Source organism: Alternaria novae-zelandiae (assembly GCF_023758075.1).
Source record: "Alternaria novae-zelandiae strain BMP 2774 chromosome Unknown scaffold_6, whole genome shotgun sequence".
Lineage (NCBI taxonomy): Eukaryota > Fungi > Ascomycota > Dothideomycetes > Pleosporales > Pleosporaceae > Alternaria > Alternaria novae-zelandiae.
Genome location: NW_026056966.1, coordinates 919,420 through 936,345, shown reverse-complemented (window position 1 = coordinate 936,345; position 16,926 = coordinate 919,420). Strand labels below are relative to the sequence as shown.

Below are 16,926 nucleotides of genomic sequence, written 5' to 3'. Positions count from 1 at the left end.
GCTACGCATGCCCTGCCCATCATATATGGATGGAGTTAGAGCTGCTGTAAGTGTATTGCTGTGCCTCATGCCCGGAATTCGGTGGGGTCGAAATTGCCCCTCATTGCTGTTCAGAGGCATCACCGCCCTTTCTTCTTCGTTTTCCTACATTATACGTTACTATGAAGTTCTGTGAAAGATGCGCTCGACTCGAGATCACCCCCGAAAGCTTTTTCCCACTCGCAGATGGTGAGAAGCCATGTCACCGACACCAATGCGGCGTTTCTCTGAAGCCGCTGGAATGCGATATCTGTCACCTCACTTCGGAATTATTGGGAGCAACCGTTCTTCGCGGAACGTCTCGCAACGCTACTGACGATGATCTCAAAATCTGTATTAGCGGATCTTACACGAAGGTGGAGACAGATACTGGATCAAGAATACAGCCCCGGATTGCGCTGGATTTTGATGACCTGGATTTGGTTGGTGGGATCCTACCGGCTACAAAGAACACTACGAAGTACCCCTACTTCAGTCGCCTGCTTCCCCAAGCCCCTTCCCTCCTAGACTACGATCTGATTCGACATTGGATCGCACGCTGCGAAACCCAACACCCCCATTGTCGAGAGCGATTAGCGTCGGAGAGCGATATCTCGAACGAAGGTCTTCTCTTCATTGACGTCTTACACAAATGTCTTGTTCCCGCGCCCGAGACCTGCCGCTACATAGCTCTCAGTTATGTGTGGGGAAATGCCACTCAAGTGCAACTCAGAAAAGACAATCTCCTTGAGCTTTCACGGGAAGATAGTCTATCTGATGCATGCATTCCTGCCACGATTCGCGATGCCATGACATTGGTCGAGAAGTTGGGCGAAAGGTACCTCTGGGTAGATGCTGTTTGTATCGTATCCGACGATGCTGCTATAAGGCAAGCAGCGATCTCCAACATGGATAACATTTATTCTGGGTCTATACTTACCGTCGTTGCGGGTACATGCAATAGCGCCGACGACGCGCTCAGAGGCGTGAGCACCACACGCCACTGTAAACAGGTTACTCGCGAGATCTCCCCGGAGGTGACGCTTCTAGCATATTTCGACGTTGAGCACTTCTTCAGAAAGACAACGTATTGTAAGCGAGCGTGGACGTATGTAAGCCTGCAGCAATAGACACCGGAGACCAGCTCACGCAGATTAGATTCCAAGAGTTCCAGCTGGCCCCTCGTCTCCTGGTCTTCGCGCCCAATGATCAGGTCTACTTTCTCTGCGACGAGGCTAGTTACACCGAAGACGGTCCAGAGGTATACGAGCCACGATATGCGTCGGATAGGCTGCGCGTATCTAAGGAAAAAGCCGAATTTACCTTTTCTCTCAAAAGACGTATACGTGGCCACCTCCCCCATACTAATTACCGATGGGCATTGTCAAAATATGCTCGACTCAATATTACGAAGAACGAAGACATATTGGATGCATTGTCAGGTGTGATGAAGAGAATTGGCGTTGGAGAATGCTTTCAGGGCCTCCCCGTCGATTACTTCGACCACGCCCTTTTTTGGCAGGGCTCTAGGCTAAAGCGACGTCGAGAATTTCCCAGCTGGACCTGGGCTGGCTGGAGTGGTGGTTTGACCTACGTCAGCGAAGAACTTGATTATGTACACCTGTATGGGGACGCAGAACGATATCCAAATGGCGAACATCGACAATGGGTGCACAAGGCCTCCGAGATGGAACTTATGCAACTATACCTGAAGCATGCAACCTGGATAGTCTATTACGTCTGGGACAACCAAAACACTGGACATGAACCTCGATGGCTTCGCGGCGGAAGGCCTACTGATGGTGTCAGTTCCGCTACTGAGGCACACGAGGCTAGATTTCCAGGACTGCCATGCAACACCCTTCCCTCCAAGTCATATCGTCATTCCTTCGATCAGACACCGCTCGTGATTCGCACAAAGTTGACATTACTACGTTTCTGGACAGTTTCGGCTTATTACGAGGTTCGCCACAATACACTGGGCACGGGAGGCGAAATGTTGGACTCGGAGAGCAATCCAGTCGGAAGTTGCGATTTCGACCGTAAGCCCGATTCAGAAGACGTGGAGACACCTCGGTCATGTCACGAGTTCATCCTTATCTACGAAGAGGGAGATCTGAGCTGCGAACGGTGGAGGAGCAGCTCTTACATTCCATCCGAAAAGTACAGAGTCATTATGATTGAGTGGAACGGGGATATCGCCGAGAGGATTGGATCTGGCTATCTCCAACGAGAAGGCGTGTTCAAGTCGTGTCGCAGACCGTTGGAGTGGAAGGAGATTGTACTTGGATGAGCTACTTTCTGTCGCTGTTATGCGAAGTCATAAGGTCCATCCAACGTTACGTGCCATCAACCTCTCACGTTGTCGCCTAGACCCGAAGTACTGTGAGCACAACGCCGCTCACATTACTTACGTTGGACATGGTCTTACTACTGATTAAGTTCATGATAGTGTTCTAAGACGACACCATGATGTACAGCACGAAACCTCTCACAAAGATTAAGACCGACTTTGGTGGGGCTATCAGGATGCAAATCACAGCAGACTATCAATATTCAAAGGAGTGACTGGTATTCTTTCTAAATGAGTGACTAACTAGAGGACCCGTGTGAGGCCAACAGTTGAAGCAGCGCGGAAATCAGAACACAAGGGTCGAGACGGACGAAGGAAAACGGGCATGGTGTGGGCATGGAAAGGGGGGTGGGGCGGTAAGAGATCGCAAAGGACAAGACGAACAAAGGGAAAGAAGGAAAGTATGGGCAGGAGGGGGTGGGGGAGCGAATGAGGTGGTGGATGCGCGAACGTAGGAAAAAGGGATGTGTGAAAGAGCAACTGATCAAGTCAGACCAGCTCCCGAAGGAGAAATGGAAGAAAGGAAAGGATCTTACCAACAGCGCTGTGACCTGGGCGCCACTTGGTAAACCCACGGGTTAGATGTAAAACATCTTCTCATCGAGCTGTTCCAGCCAGGGATTGTCGCGTCCGAACGGTTGACTAACTTCGTTGTTGCGACTTGGATCGTCGCTGAAGAGATACTCGCGCATCACTTTCACCATCTCTTGACCGTTTGACTTGACCTCTTCGTCGCCTCTGTGCAGTCGACGCAACATGCTGGGCACGAGGTCAAATTGATTAGTAACGGCAAACCGGAAGTAGTTGAAGGTGTGGAGTGCGAGCTTTCGGGCGTAGTGCAACGGAAGTGCGATTGCGACGCACTTGTCGAGCTGAAAAGTAGTGTTCAAGTTGTACGTCTGTAACTTGTTAGCGAAGATAGTAGAGTCATATCCGAGAACTTACCAGCCGTGCTAAGTCTGCCATGCTTAGATCGAGTGAAGGCAAAGTTTCTGTTGCGGGCTGAACAAAGTACCGGAACTGGCGGCCTTTATTGGAAGCTTTGAGCTCATTGGTAGTAAAGAATTCCTTCTCGTCGTCGGCCATGCTGGGTTCCAATCGGGGATCGTAAGGAGAGTTTCGACATTTGTTGGCCACTACGTAGTTGAAGCTCACTCTTGTACTAAACACGGCAGTCAGGGCTCTGGAGATGGTGTCCTTCTCTTTGTCGATAGTTGTCTTCTCCAGGTGACCGATACTGTCACGGTAGAATATGACGGACGGAACGGCCGCGGGGTGGTACTTCTTCCAAGCCTGAAGTCTCTCGGTTACCATAACGTCGAGGCCAAGGATTTGGTCTTCCATCGTGCGCTTCAGATGTTTACCAGGCCATGCAGCTGAGCTATAGGTCGGCTGCAAACGCACCGAGCCAGGAAATTTTGCCAACCGCTCGTCGATGGAAGCTACCACAGCTGCAACCGAAGGACAGTGCTCGGCACATTCGGGACCGGGGTGCGATATATGTGCTCCGATGATCAATGGATTTGAGACGCCGCTGGTGTCACTCAGAACGTCGGCCGTGAAAAGCGGCTGACCGTGCATGACCGAAAGAGTCTGAAGGACCTTTTGTGGAAAATAGTTGACTTTGCCCTCATTGGCCCGCATCGACTGGTCAAGATTCTTCTCTGTCATGCAGAACGTAACAGCGCCGATCTTTCGGTTGCCGAACTTCTGTAAGTCTGCGCGGATGTTGCGAAGCTCTGATACAGACCGTCCTGTACTATCGATAATCGCGAGGATGGTATTTGGCCTTGCCTGGTATAGAGCTCGCAGCTCAGCTGAGCCCCCAAAGTCTGGTACGAGTAGTAATGGCTTCGTGTCCGCAACGGAGGCGGTGGGAAGGTTAAACTCCGGATCGATCTTGATGAGTTCTGAATCGTTGTGCTGCGCTTTAAGATTATTGACTATGTCATTCACAACAATCGAGGGACTCCGTCGGACTCCCTTGGCTTCGACGTAAATAATGCCAAGTCTCAGGCTGATGGTTTGACTGGAGACGGAGGATGTGAGACGCCTTGGAGGAATCGGCTTTGTCTTCGTGCTTTTCCTCGATCCTTTTGGGGTGAGCGCTTCGAACTCTCCGATTGGAATTTGCTAGATGAAGAGTCAGCTGAACTTCTCAATTTCCTCGAACTATCTTCTGTACTCACTTCCATGTCGTCGTACTTGAGCAAGCCGGCGAGAGGCTCAACGATACTGTTGGCCACTTCCTTTGCACGCCGCTCGTGGTCGTCATCCGATTCGTAAGCCTTACGCGCGCGCTTCATAAGAGCTTTCGTCAATGCTCGGTGAGTGATCATTTGATCGCCGCTTGTGAGTAGAGTTTCGAGGGGTACCCAGGTGTTTCTAGCAATCTCGGCAAGTGGAAGCGAGGGGTACTCCAAGCTTCTCTTGAGGATCCCTGGTGTGGAATTAGTTCATCGCGCTTCGTGAACGATTGGACGCATCGAAGTGACTTACTGGTAGCAAAGTACTTGTGGACGCTAAATCTCTCGTTCTCGATCTGAAAATCCGGAACGGCGCCTGCTAGCTTAACGTTTTGAATGACGAAAGGGTGCTTGTTACCGCTTTCGTTCGTATCCATAGACGACTGTGAGACGTTCGCACTTTGAGATGGGACAATAGTGCTATTTCGAGGTGATGGGCGCGACAAATTTCCGCTCGAAAGGTCTTGTCCAGTTGCAGTACCTGTTGCGGTGCTTCCAGTACCCGATGTTGTAATGAGTGGCAGGCCGTGGTTACGGGTAACGTGAAGACCAACCAGCATGGATCGGATAGTCGAAAGGTTGATGTGTTCAGGACCAGTAAGAACGCTAGGTCCCAAAACACCTAGCACCAGGTCGGAAAGGCGGATGCCATCCCCTAAGCCTGGTACGAGATCGAATTCAAGATGTAGAGCCGGCTGTACGGGATCGATCTTAACGTTGGATCGAAATAGAACCTTCATGAAATTGGCCTCTTTGATGACGAGTGCATCTTGCGACTTCAAAGACGAGAATGACGACCAATCTGAAGAAACGGATGCATCTGTAGCAAAATCTGACCTGAGCGGCGAATTGGGGTCCTCGGCGCAGTTATCAAACAGTATCTGCTTACAGTTACTCAAGAATCCTTTCGGAGGAATTGAGCGAATGGTGACATCTCGGATGAGCAGCTTGAGTATCTTCCAGTACTTGTCGGTCATGGCTTTGGTCGTGGCCTCGGTCTTGACGGAAAACACCTCGCGAGCCTGTACATCGCAATACACAGCCTCAGCAATCTTTTCGTTTCTGACTCGCTTTTCGACCGTGGGGACGAGAATTTCCTTCCGGTCGCTTATCTCTCGAAGCTTCCGCTCGACTTCCTGTTCCATGTCGATGTCCAAAACGAGGATGTGATCGATCAGTCCTTCTTCCGCCGCATTCTTGAATCCAGTTTCGGCTAGTCTAAGCGAATAATTGTTCTCAAGCTCAACAAGCTCTTTCTTGATGAAGCTTTCGATGGCATGTTTCCTCAGCCTTTTGCTAAAGATAGGGCGATGATCGCTGTCTGTATTGACGTTGGCATCGGCGAGACTGGTCACTTGGATCGGGATGATGTGGATGCTGGGCAGACTTTTGAAGGAGTAGCTTACGCGACATAAGGCGGTGTTGCTGGGCGGTTCCACGGAAGGTTCAACTGTCGATAGCCAACTCTTGATGTTAGTCTCCTGGTCGAGTTCGTCGGAAACTCCATCTAGTTGACTTGAAGCTAGATTAGTCTTTCTCGGGCGTCTCCTCAGGGCGAGGGGAGTTGGATCGGATGAACTAGCCATATTTGTAAGGTACAAAGATGAGAGTGTGCTCTGGTGTGGTCAGTCAAGAATGGCAGTGATATTCGAGCTTTTTATGCTGTGAGAGAGTCCAGTGTCATGTTTGCTGCCAACGGTCATCTAGTCATCCGTCCATACTGTGTTAGCTTGTCAGGCCCAATCCGTGTTGCGGTTTTCTACCGCAAATACCTGTAGATGACATGCTATCTATCCATCCTGTGCATCGCGCTTCACGAGCGGTTTGCTGTAGGGCATGATGGCATGACCAACGTCCAGCGGCCTGATTGGATCGAAGTTGAGGCACATGGACTGAAGGATAACACGGAAAATAATTGAAGGCCTCGAACAAGAGGACAGTAGTAATACGAAGACAATGATGCTTAGGTGCTCTTGGCTGGATAGAAGACGTATCGTTTGAAGATTACGCGCTTCGGGAATATGCCGAGTGCGATCTCCTTACTGTGTGGCCAGCGCTCTTCTCGTACTGAAGATTGATGGATTTCCAGCAGTGTCGGGTTGTTGGTCTTCGTCATCGGCCACATAGAGGGCAGTAATGCGTAATTTGTGACGACACGGTCCTCGAGGTACCATCGAATGCATATGCGCAGTCTATTCACGGGCAAAGTATTGCAGGATACGTTGACTGGTAGGCGTGCGACGGTGGAGTGTAGAGGCGGAGGATCAGGAATGATGAAACACATGATGACGTCATCTAACGTAATCCACATTGCCGACTGCCTACCGAGCTAGCCCTCTCATTCAACAAACTCATCCTTTCATGTCGCATTCGCGAAGATTGTCGGGTATTCAATGTCGCAAGAGATGGACGATGCACGAGATCGTGACGATGCAACGGTTCTACTTCAGCCAGGCACCTGTCGATTTCTCTCTCTCCAAGAACCTCTTACAACTCGACATCGGGCCCCACGATATTGCATCATACCAGTCCATCTGCAACACACACAGTACATAAGAGAGGTGATAGCAGGGGACTAATAAGAATTACAGTAAAGGAAGAACCTCGCACTTTCTAAAAGAAGTTTCATCGTGCGCTCGTACTATGCGCCGCTACTCAGGTACATCATCTCGCGATCTACGACTCAACTCCTCCCATTTTTGCGACACAGCTCCCGAGCGCAGGGTCACCATCCTGACGCCACGCTTCGCTCTCTTTCTCCGTGCAATATGGACCTTGATCTCATCCCCAATGATTTTTGGCGCCGTCTTCACCTCTTTGTTCGGCAGAGATGGTGCCGTCGCAACGACGTCTTCCTCAACCTCTACCAACATCTCCTCACTCTTCCCCAACTTCTGCCTCTTAGCTTTCTTCTTAGTACTGATACGCATTCTCTCCGCAGTCACTGCCATCTCAACATCTTCAACACGGCACAGTCCCAACTTACCCAACACCTCCGCCTCAACCTCCGCTCCGTACGCCTTGCGGAACTGGTCATCTAGCATGCGCTTCACAGCTACAGGCTCGACCTGCATCATCTTGCAAGTCGGAAATACCGCCAATTCAAGCTGCTGTGCCATCGACCGGAGAAGGACCTCGTCGACCTCATCACGATCAATAATGGGCAGCTCACCGCGGAGCTTGCCGATGACGGCGTGTTTCTCGTCATCGTTGAGATTGGCAGCTTGATATTGCTCAAATGTGTATTCAGTGATGCTAGGTTCGCTTTTCGGGACTGGAGTGGTATTGGGTGGCAAAAAGGAAGGCGGGTGTGCGGGTGTGCCGATTCTTATGTCATTCACTCCCCTCAGACGCCCCACGACAACTCTGGGTTCGCTTTTCTTGTCGCGTTTAGGCATACCTTGATGAGTATAGTGCGACGTTTGGAGTTGAGTTGGATAGGCGTTTCTATTGACGAATGTGATTAGGTAAAGCAGCCAAAAGCTTATGTAGCCAGAAGGTGCTTTGCACACGACCTACTGACCCTGTCATTCACTTCCATGTTGATCTGCCTGGAGCGAGACTATACTTTCTGGTGCGCTCGCATCGGAGGTTTGTACTGTACGGGCGCATGTGGCTCGCTGTCTTGCATTACTGGTAGCGAATAGTTGACGAAAGATGAGAACCATTTGACACGAGTGAAAACGCGACGCACTTGATGAGTGTAAGTATTTCATTAGTGGTTTTATTATTATCATTCACATCGCATCGTGCGCCCCGTGCCTCTGGATCGCTTCAAGCTCACAGCATGAACAGACCGGCAAGGACACCGAAGATGCTAACACCAACGGCGCCTTGACCAAGACGCGCCGCTGCGTTTTCAGTCTGCTGAGGCGGTGCACCAGTCGTGGGTGAAGTGCCGTTGCTGGTACCGTTACCAGCTCCGGGAGTGTCCTCCCTCTGACCGTCGACCTCCTCGATACGTCCATCGAGCTCGATGTTTACTGGTGTCTGGCTCAAGATGTACGAAGTGAGTACCTCATCCTGAGTGTCCAGGGTGATGAAGTCGGTTGATGGCTCGAAGAAGTTGTCACCGCCACCAGCGATGAAGTCAAGAGTGACCATCTGGTAGGTAGTGTCATTGTTGAGAGGCTCGTCGCCAATGGTGACAGAGACAAGCTTGGAGTTGTTCGCGTTCTCGGGGTTGTATTCGACCTTGATGCCAGTGCTGACCTGGAAGAAGGAGGTGACTTCCCTGCCATTGCCGACATTGACACCAGTGACGATACCTTCCAACGACTCCCAGAGAGTCTTGCCGTCAATCTCGACTTGAACAATGGCGTTGCCGAAGGGGAACGAGGTCAGTACTTCGCCGCGGGTAATGTCACCCTGATCAATGGTGGCACGGATACCACCGGCGTTGATGAGCGCAAAGTCGACGTCGTCGGTGTTGTTCTTACGGTAGGCGAGCATAGCATCAGCCATGAAGTCACCGAGCAGGCACTCTTTTTGTTGGCAAGTAGTCTGGTCGAGCTCTACTTCGCTGGTACCAAGCACCTCGGCGGCGAACTCCTCGAACGGAATGCGCCATTCCTCAATCTGCTCTTGGAGGTCCTCATCCTGCTCGGTCATGTTGGTGAGGTGAATCGGAGCGCCATGATAAGCGAGGATCTTGCCCTGAGGGTCGTATGTAACATCGATGTAGCCGAGGTACTCGCCCCAGCGGTAGGCAGTAACAATGAAGACCTCATCGCCATCTTGGTTCTCGACAATTGTTGGATATTTGCCTTCAGCATCTTCCATGTCACCGAGCAGGGTGTGGCTATGGCCGCCCATGATGAGCTGGAGACCAGTGGTAGCCTTGGCCAGCTCCTGGTCCTTGTCGTAGCCAATGTGAGTGAGAGCAGCAATCCTGGTGATGTTGGTAGTGGCCTTGATCTCATCGATCGCACCTTGAACGGCCTCAACGGTGTTGGAGAAGACGGTGGTAACATCGGCGTTGCTGAGACTGCCAGTCTCCTCCGCAGTGACACCGATCAGCGCCAAGCCGTGCTCCTCAAAGATGGTATATGGCTTGACAGTCTTGTTGACGTTCTCGTCTTCGGAATGCACGTTCGCGCTGACGATGGGGAATGTGAGGTTGACCAGGAATTCTCCGAGCGCGGCATCACCGCCATCAAACTCGTGGTTGCCGAGTGTCATGGCATCAAATCCGAGCTGGTTCAGAGTCTCCGCAATCTTCTCGCCGCCGTAGTAGCCGTAGAACAGAGTGCCCTGGAACTCATCACCGGCGTTCAAGAAAAGACTGTCCTCGTAGTTGGGGCGTTGCTCCTCGATGACGGTCTTCACACGCGCGTAACCACCATAGCAGCCGCGCTCGGGCCTGGTGCAGTCGGTTCCTGAGGAGCTGAACTCATCAAGGTGGGCATGCACGTCGTTGATGTGGAAGAATGCTGAATCACGTGAGTAGAAGCAATGTTGCAGTCAACACATGCTGACTTACAGATGTTGTAGTTTCCGTCCGCATCAATGCCTCGCTTCACCATACGCTTGCTGTACAGCGCGTCTTCTGCTTGAGCGATCGCCGTCAGCGCCGAGACGGCGATAAGTGACGCGCTAGATCCAGTGGCGAACTTCATCTTCACTCCGACTGGGCTTGGTGGAGTTGGTGAGAAGAGGCGCGAGCACGACAGTAAGCCTCCTTTCGGGCAGCCTGTCACTATTTGTACCACGCAAACAAAGCGGACGCCGCCGCCTCAGTAGCTGCAGTCACGGCATTTCAGCCTTGGCAACCTTGGCGGTGGCCGTGCTTAATTCTCGGCAACTGCCTCTTGAGGTTTGGCGCCTTGCTGTGCCTGATAACAATTCACCAATGAGCAACACACGTGCGACGTGGGCTTACAGGACGCAGGAACGTTGCGCGAAGGCCTGGAACTCGGCGTTGCCTCCTGCATGAATTCGATGACATTGCCGTCAACACGTGGGCTTGGGAAGTAGAATAACCAACTGAATGGGCGCTTAGAGAAGCGACTACAATTCCCTGGGAGCCGAGCTATCCATAGTCGAGTTCATACTAACGGGAAAACGGGCGGACCGATGACGGTGATGATGATACCGGTAACGGGCCAGATGTGGCATACCAACTCCGAAATCCCCAAGACCTGGATCCTGGAAGCCCCGGACTTCAGAACAGGTTCGTACGTAGATGAAGAAGAACATGTATAGTACATTGCGCTACGACGGAAAGACGAATGACTAGTAAGCAAACAAGAGCGGTATACAAAATGTGAAAATCGCCCAAACGCAATCCTCCAACATCAAAGCCAACAAAACCGTTATCACACCTGTGCGAGCTTGTCACACCTCCTCCAAGACGCTCGCGTCCCACTGCATCGGTTTCCAAGTCGTGAAAGCGTTCGCGATAAATGCGGGGTCCCACCACTCGCCCCGCCCTGTCGAAAAGGACGCCCCGGCTTTATCATGTGCTAGCGATCGTCAGCGTAAACCCACTTATCTTACCGGACCTCCATCAATCTTCCCATCATCTCATTCCGTCTCTTGAATAGCGCTCCTTTCTCGTCCGTAACCAAAGCCTTGATAGTCGTGGTTAGCGAAGAATGTAGAAACGCTTTAGAAGTCTCTTACCTCCAACAATCCCGTCTCTCAGATCACCAAATCGGCACCCTGAAGACATTTCAGGTGCTCGTCCGCAAACTTCTCTAACCGTGACTCAACCCCCGTGGTCGGCCATCGCAAAGGCCTCTTGTACGCCTTGACACCCTTCGCCGGGATAGCCGCATCTTCGAACGGCTCCTTGAACGACCCGAAAACCAGCACCGGTGTTTCCATCGCCCGATTACCGCACCACAACTTGCCAGCCTTGCCGATGTTGCTCAGATCCTGCATCATGCCAATGTCATCCGCGGTGATGACATTGGACGCCTGCAAGGCGATCCTGAAGTCTGCGTTGCCGTAGTCAAGCTGACCCAGCGCTGGTCGCTCGCTGCGAACCAACGCTTCTTGGCGGCGGCGCGCCTCGTACCGCTGGACGCTGGCGTAGCGGTTGAGGAAACGTCGCTTGATGGTCAGAGCGCCACTGTCGGAGCCTTCAAAGAGTTGACTTGCACCTCTGCCTGGCGAGGGTGGCTGAGAGTGGAGAAGGCCCATCAGTGGCTCCCAGGAGAAGGACGCTGTGGACCCATCAACTGCAGTAGCGGACTGCTTGACGGTCTCTTCTACGTCGTAGAAGCGTGGAGCGATGGGTCCCTCAACGTAGCAAACGTGCTTCTTGACGGCCTGGGAGTTGGGCTTGCGCATGGCCGACTTCAGTACAGTCTTGGCCTTGCGTGATGCCTGTGCATCTGGCTTCCTTGCGGACCTCTTCGTGTTCGCACGGCTGACTCTGCGCTTCGACAACGAAACTGGAGCCAAGTTCCGCTTCGGGAGCGACTTGGCAACAGTGGTTGGCTTGTTCGGAGTCTTGCGTAGAGCTGCCACCGGAGCGACCGGCTTGCGTGGCTTTGACGCCGTGGCGTCGCGATTCGATGATGATGTTGACGTTGTCTTCGAAGTAGTCATCTGTCGTTTCGTAGTCTTCTGGGAGACAACAACAGATTTTGGCTTGACAACAGGCAGCCGTGAAGCTGGAGCCTTCGCCGAATGTGGCCTTTCGACAAAAGCTAAAACTGAAAGCCGTCAGTTGCGAAAACAGTTTGAGCTCAATGAACTTACCTCCTTCACTGGCGTCCTGTGTCAGATGAGACTCAGTCGTCACCGTAGTCCTTGATCGCGCGCGCTCTAGACCAACCGAATCACCGGTGTAGTCAGGGCAGCGAGACAGTCCAACGAACCAGTCCCGGTTAGTGCGCAGCCCCATACCGAGCCGCTTCATACTGACCATCTTCCGTCCGAAGAGGTTCATGGCAGAAGTCTGCTGCTCGGGGCTGACGGAGTCGTCGAAGCTGTTGTCGTTGAACATGAGCGAAGTGTTGTCCATGTCGTCGTCCGCGGGCTCATCAATCTCCGACGCCGGCTCTTCAAACTCCATCGTAGGCTTCTCGACCTCCTCAAATAACTCTTCCTCGTCATCCTCCGCCTCTGTAGTGGTCTCGGCAGCGAGTACCGTAATCTTACGCCGAATAACCACACTCGTCATCCTCGCCCAAAGCCTCGACTGCCTCCGTACACTAGCCTCTTTCACCGCCGTAATCGTAGGCCTCGGGATACGCGTCTTACCAATCTTGCTATCCGCATTCTGCTTATAGTCAGCTCGAGCTCTAGCAAGTATCTTGGGTACCCTTGGCGCCGAAGCGGTAGTAGTTGTCCTTGACGCCAACACACGAGGTGCTGGCTTAATTTGCTTCGCCGCCACCGGAGTAGCAGCTAGCCTTGTCCTTGAAGAAGTTGGTCGATGGAGCCGCTGGTACAGCGGCCTGACCAGGTTGGCAGTGACATTAGTGTTAACTGCGGCGCGGCGCATGTCGGGGACGCGGCGGGCAGGAGAGAGCGCATTCACGACTTTCTTGGTAGTAGCAATTTGCATTGTGACTAGTCTGTGACGATGTGAGTGTCTGGATATGAGAGAAGGTGCAAAAGGTAGGGGGCTTACTCGAATGTGTGGATGTGGTGAGGAGGCAGAAGTCGGGTGGGATGAAAATATTATATGTGCGGGTTGCGGGCGCCGACCCGCGACTTTGCTATGGCAACGAGAAATTTCTCTCTATCTCGACAGAGATGGGATGAAATTAGTGTTGGAAGTACACGCCATTATCTGCATCTCGTTCTGCGACGACAGAGTCGACATGCACTGCGTTCTCAAAGTCGCGTCTACGATGCAGACGCGCTAGAGTATCAGATCGCAACGCCCGATGCGCTGAAAGATGATTAACACTCACTATTGGTTCAAAGAGGTCGCTTCATGAACACATTTAAGCCAGCTTAGACTTGTCAGGGCAAGCGATAGTCGACTTTCCCGCACTCAAGCTTAAGATACACTGATGATACTGATGATTATTATATGGATTCATTTGGATTAACTGCTCTCATTCACCACATATTATAGCTAGTTAGCAGTAAGAACAACCTTCCCACCACTCAAACCTTCCGCCTTCGCCTCAACCACAATCTCCCCACTAGCACCCGCCTCGCTCCTTACAATAGCCAGGACCATTCCGCCAAACGCCTTCCTCTTCGTCTCCGGGAACGGGCTCATGTCTGTCGGATCACCATTATCCGTCGCAACGATAACGCCCGGGCCAGACGAGACCTCAAAGCTAATTTCATCATCCGCCATCGGAACTAAGATGCCATTCTCATCATGCACAGAAACAGTGATGAATGAGAGGTCGTAGCCGTCACCAGCAATTGTCGTGCGATCAGCAGTCACGTTCAGCGACGCAGCGGAACCAGCTGTGAACTGAGATGCGGTAGCCCATTCCTTACCCTCCTTGTAGGCGACGACGCTGATGTTGCCAGGGCGATACTTCACACCATCCCAGCGGAGTCTGTAGTCGTACTTTCCTCTTGACTGACGGCCTGCGGAGACACCGTTGACGAAGAGTTCTGCCTCATCACCAGAAGTGTGGACATGTACGGGTGTGATCTCGCCGATGCGATCTTCGGGCCACGTCCAATGGGGGAGGATGTGGGCCATGGGTAGATCTGGTCTCCAGCGTGCTTGATAGAGGTAGAAGCGATCTTTCTTGAACCCAGCCAGGTCGATGATACCGAAGTAGGAACTGCGGCTTGAGTTGTCGTATGGGGTGGGTTCACCGATGTAGTCAAATCCAGTCCAGACAAATTCACCGGCGACATATGGGTGCCTGTCTTGCTGTTCGAACACTTTATCTGGTGAAGCGGCCCATTCAGGTGCGTAGAGATCGTATGAAGACACAATGTTGTTCTCTGGGTCACCGCCTTCCCCTGGTCCGCCGCCTACGATAGCACTCTTGTTTGCGGTGATAGGGAAGAGGTATTTGCCGCGAGTGCTGAGTGCTGATGCAGATTCGGTGCTCCAGATCATCTTCTCGGGGAATTCTTGTTTGAAACTGGGGAAGGTGCTCACCCAGGAGTCTCCTTTGCCTTCACCTTGGTAGTTCAAACCGATGATGTCGATGACGGCTGCTATCCCAGTAGTGGCGTTAGCGTTGTTCATACCGATAGTCACTTGGCGGGTAGGGTCTTCTTCGTGAGCTATGTCTTGGAGCGTTCTGCAAGTCTCAGTACCGGTAGAGTTCCTTTGTTCAGGAAGCTCGTTGCCAACACTCCATGAGATGATAGAAGGGTGGTTGCGATCACGGCGCATGAACGATCGGAGGTCAGGCTCATGCCATTCTTGGAAGATGCGATGGAAGTCGTTCTCCACTTTGGGAAAGTTCCAGGTATCGAAGATCTCATCCATGACCATGAGACCGTACCGATCGGCGAGATCAAGGAACTCGGGGGCAGGCGGGTTGTGAGACGTGCGAAGAGCGTTATTGCCCATCTCTTGTAGGATTTCGATCTGACGTTCTGCAGCCCTGGTGTTGAAAGCCGCTCCAAGAGCGCCCAGGTCATGGTGGTTGCAAGATCCCTGAACGTAGATACGTTCGCCGTTGATGAGAACACCTTGGTTTGGGTCATACGTGACCGAGCGAATACCAAATACCGTTTCATAGCTGTCCACAGCCTCTCCACCGACTGACACGGTGGAGATAGCGACGTACTCGTTGGGCTTCTGGCTAGGTGGCGGTCCCCAAAGCTTGGGGTTCGGAACCGTGACTGAGCCGTGTACTGCCTTCTTGGAATGGCCTGAAACGTCCGCGTTCGCTGCAGCAAATTTTGCGACAGCTTCACCAGTAGCTTGTTTTGTCGCCGCGTCGCGCCCGAAGACTTCGGTAACAACTTCAACATGTTGACTGCTGTTACCCTTGTTCTCCAGATCAAGGACCATCTCGACAGTGGCTTCCGCCTCCGAGATGCTAGGAGTAGTGACGTAGGTTCCCCAATGTCCAACATGCACTGGGTTGACAGTGACAAGCCAAACATTACGGTAGATACCAGCGCCCGGGTACCAGCGCGATGAGTCGAGCTTGTTGTCCAGGCGAATAGCGAGTGTGTTCTCTCCAGCCTTCGCGTAAGGAGTAAGATCCAGACGGAAAGAGTTGTAGCCGTATGGCCATCCACCAACAAGGTGACCGTTCAGCCATACCGCAGCATACGACATAGCTCCATCGACATCCAGAAAGACGGATTTGCCAGATTGAAGGACTTCCGCATCCATGGAGAGTGTGCGGCGGTACCATCCGATTCCATTGATCGGCAAACGACCTTGACCTCCCTCAACGCCTGGGGCGTCGAATGTGCCGGAGATAGCCCAGTCATGCGGGAGCGAGACAGCTTCCCATGCGGCATCGTCGAAGCTCGACTGAACATAGCTGATGTTGGCGCCGGGAGCGGCACCAGATGGTCTCTCGTACTTTTCTCCAGTGATGAAGTCGTTCGCGCAAGGTAGCATCCACGGCTTCAAGCCCTCATAACTCATGCCATCTGGATCCGAGGTGAAACGCTCAAATCGCCAGTCTGCGTTTAGCGAAGTGCGTTGACGGCCTGATGTTGTAGATCGTGGCTTAGACACCACATGAGCGGCTGCGGAGTCGAAGCAGATTGAGAATAAGAAGCCGAGGAGTAGGATGCTGTACGAGTTGTACAGCGCTCGCAAGGAACCCGTCATCCTGGTTGGTGGTGATAAGTTGGGGAATATACCAACTTCAGAACTAGCTCATCTGATGGTTGATAGCACCGATGCTGTCACTAAGGATGAGTGATAAGCGTGAACGACGAAAATGGTAGATACACAGCTACTTTGTACCCGAGCAGATCCATACGATACGAAATAGCAAACTACGGGTCATTTCCCTCCGTCCCATGCACACACTCCGTCATAAACGGAAGAAACATAATGGTCGGCCCGTCTGGGCAGTACATAAACCGCTGCCCGTAGAGCGTTTTTCGCAGGACATTAGCCTACAGAGGTACTTCCCCGCCATGCAGCGTGCGGGGTGGCTGTCTCGGCGATACTTGGCCGTCGGCTTAAACTGTCTTTGCACAGAACGGATCCACTTGCCATGGTGAAGCTTCCGGATAAGTTGCGGAGGATGAAGATCACGGAGGTCGAGTGGTGAGCTTCGGTGGTAGTGACGTCGCGAGCTAAGCCGAATGAGGTCATCGGTCCGCTTGCTATCTCCGCACGGTTCCGCAAGCGGGGTCAGCGTGCTGCTTCACGCTGGGGGGTCGTGGGAGCAATGAAATGAGTTGAAGTCTAAGGTATATAGCCGTGATTTTTTAATCGGT

At 52.4% G+C, this 16,926-nt stretch overlaps 4 protein-coding genes across 4 annotated transcripts; all 4 read right to left on the bottom strand.

Annotated features, from left to right (window-relative positions):
* Positions 1-2,949: 2,949 nt before the first annotated feature.
* Positions 2,950-6,203, bottom strand: J4E88_003836 (uncharacterized protein; the record flags this gene model as incomplete). Its single annotated transcript, XM_049397484.1, has 5 exons — positions 2,950-3,270; positions 3,317-4,504; positions 4,561-4,811; positions 4,871-6,124; positions 6,197-6,203. 5 exons carry the CDS (start codon positions 6,201-6,203, stop codon positions 2,950-2,952), a joined length of 3,021 nt encoding a protein of 1,006 aa, XP_049256872.1.
* A 1,065-nt stretch (positions 6,204-7,268) lies between these two features.
* Positions 7,269-10,235, bottom strand: J4E88_003835 (uncharacterized protein; the record flags this gene model as incomplete). The annotated part of the gene is made up of 3 exons (XM_049397483.1): positions 7,269-7,872; positions 8,402-10,049; positions 10,100-10,235. The coding sequence occupies 3 exons, from the start codon at positions 10,233-10,235 to the stop codon at positions 7,269-7,271; spliced, it is 2,388 nt and encodes a 795-aa protein (XP_049256871.1).
* A 1,024-nt stretch (positions 10,236-11,259) lies between these two features.
* Positions 11,260-13,138, bottom strand: J4E88_003834 (uncharacterized protein; the record flags this gene model as incomplete). The annotated part of the gene is made up of 3 exons (XM_049397482.1): positions 11,260-11,949; positions 11,975-12,192; positions 12,328-13,138. 3 exons carry the CDS (start codon positions 13,136-13,138, stop codon positions 11,260-11,262), a joined length of 1,719 nt encoding a protein of 572 aa, XP_049256870.1.
* Positions 13,139-13,657: 519 nt separating this feature from the next.
* J4E88_003833 (uncharacterized protein) lies at positions 13,658-16,306 on the bottom strand (the record flags this gene model as incomplete). Its single annotated transcript, XM_049397481.1, has 1 exon — positions 13,658-16,306. The coding sequence occupies one exon, from the start codon at positions 16,304-16,306 to the stop codon at positions 13,658-13,660; it is 2,649 nt and encodes an 882-aa protein (XP_049256869.1).
* Between the last annotated feature and the right edge of the window lie 620 nt (positions 16,307-16,926).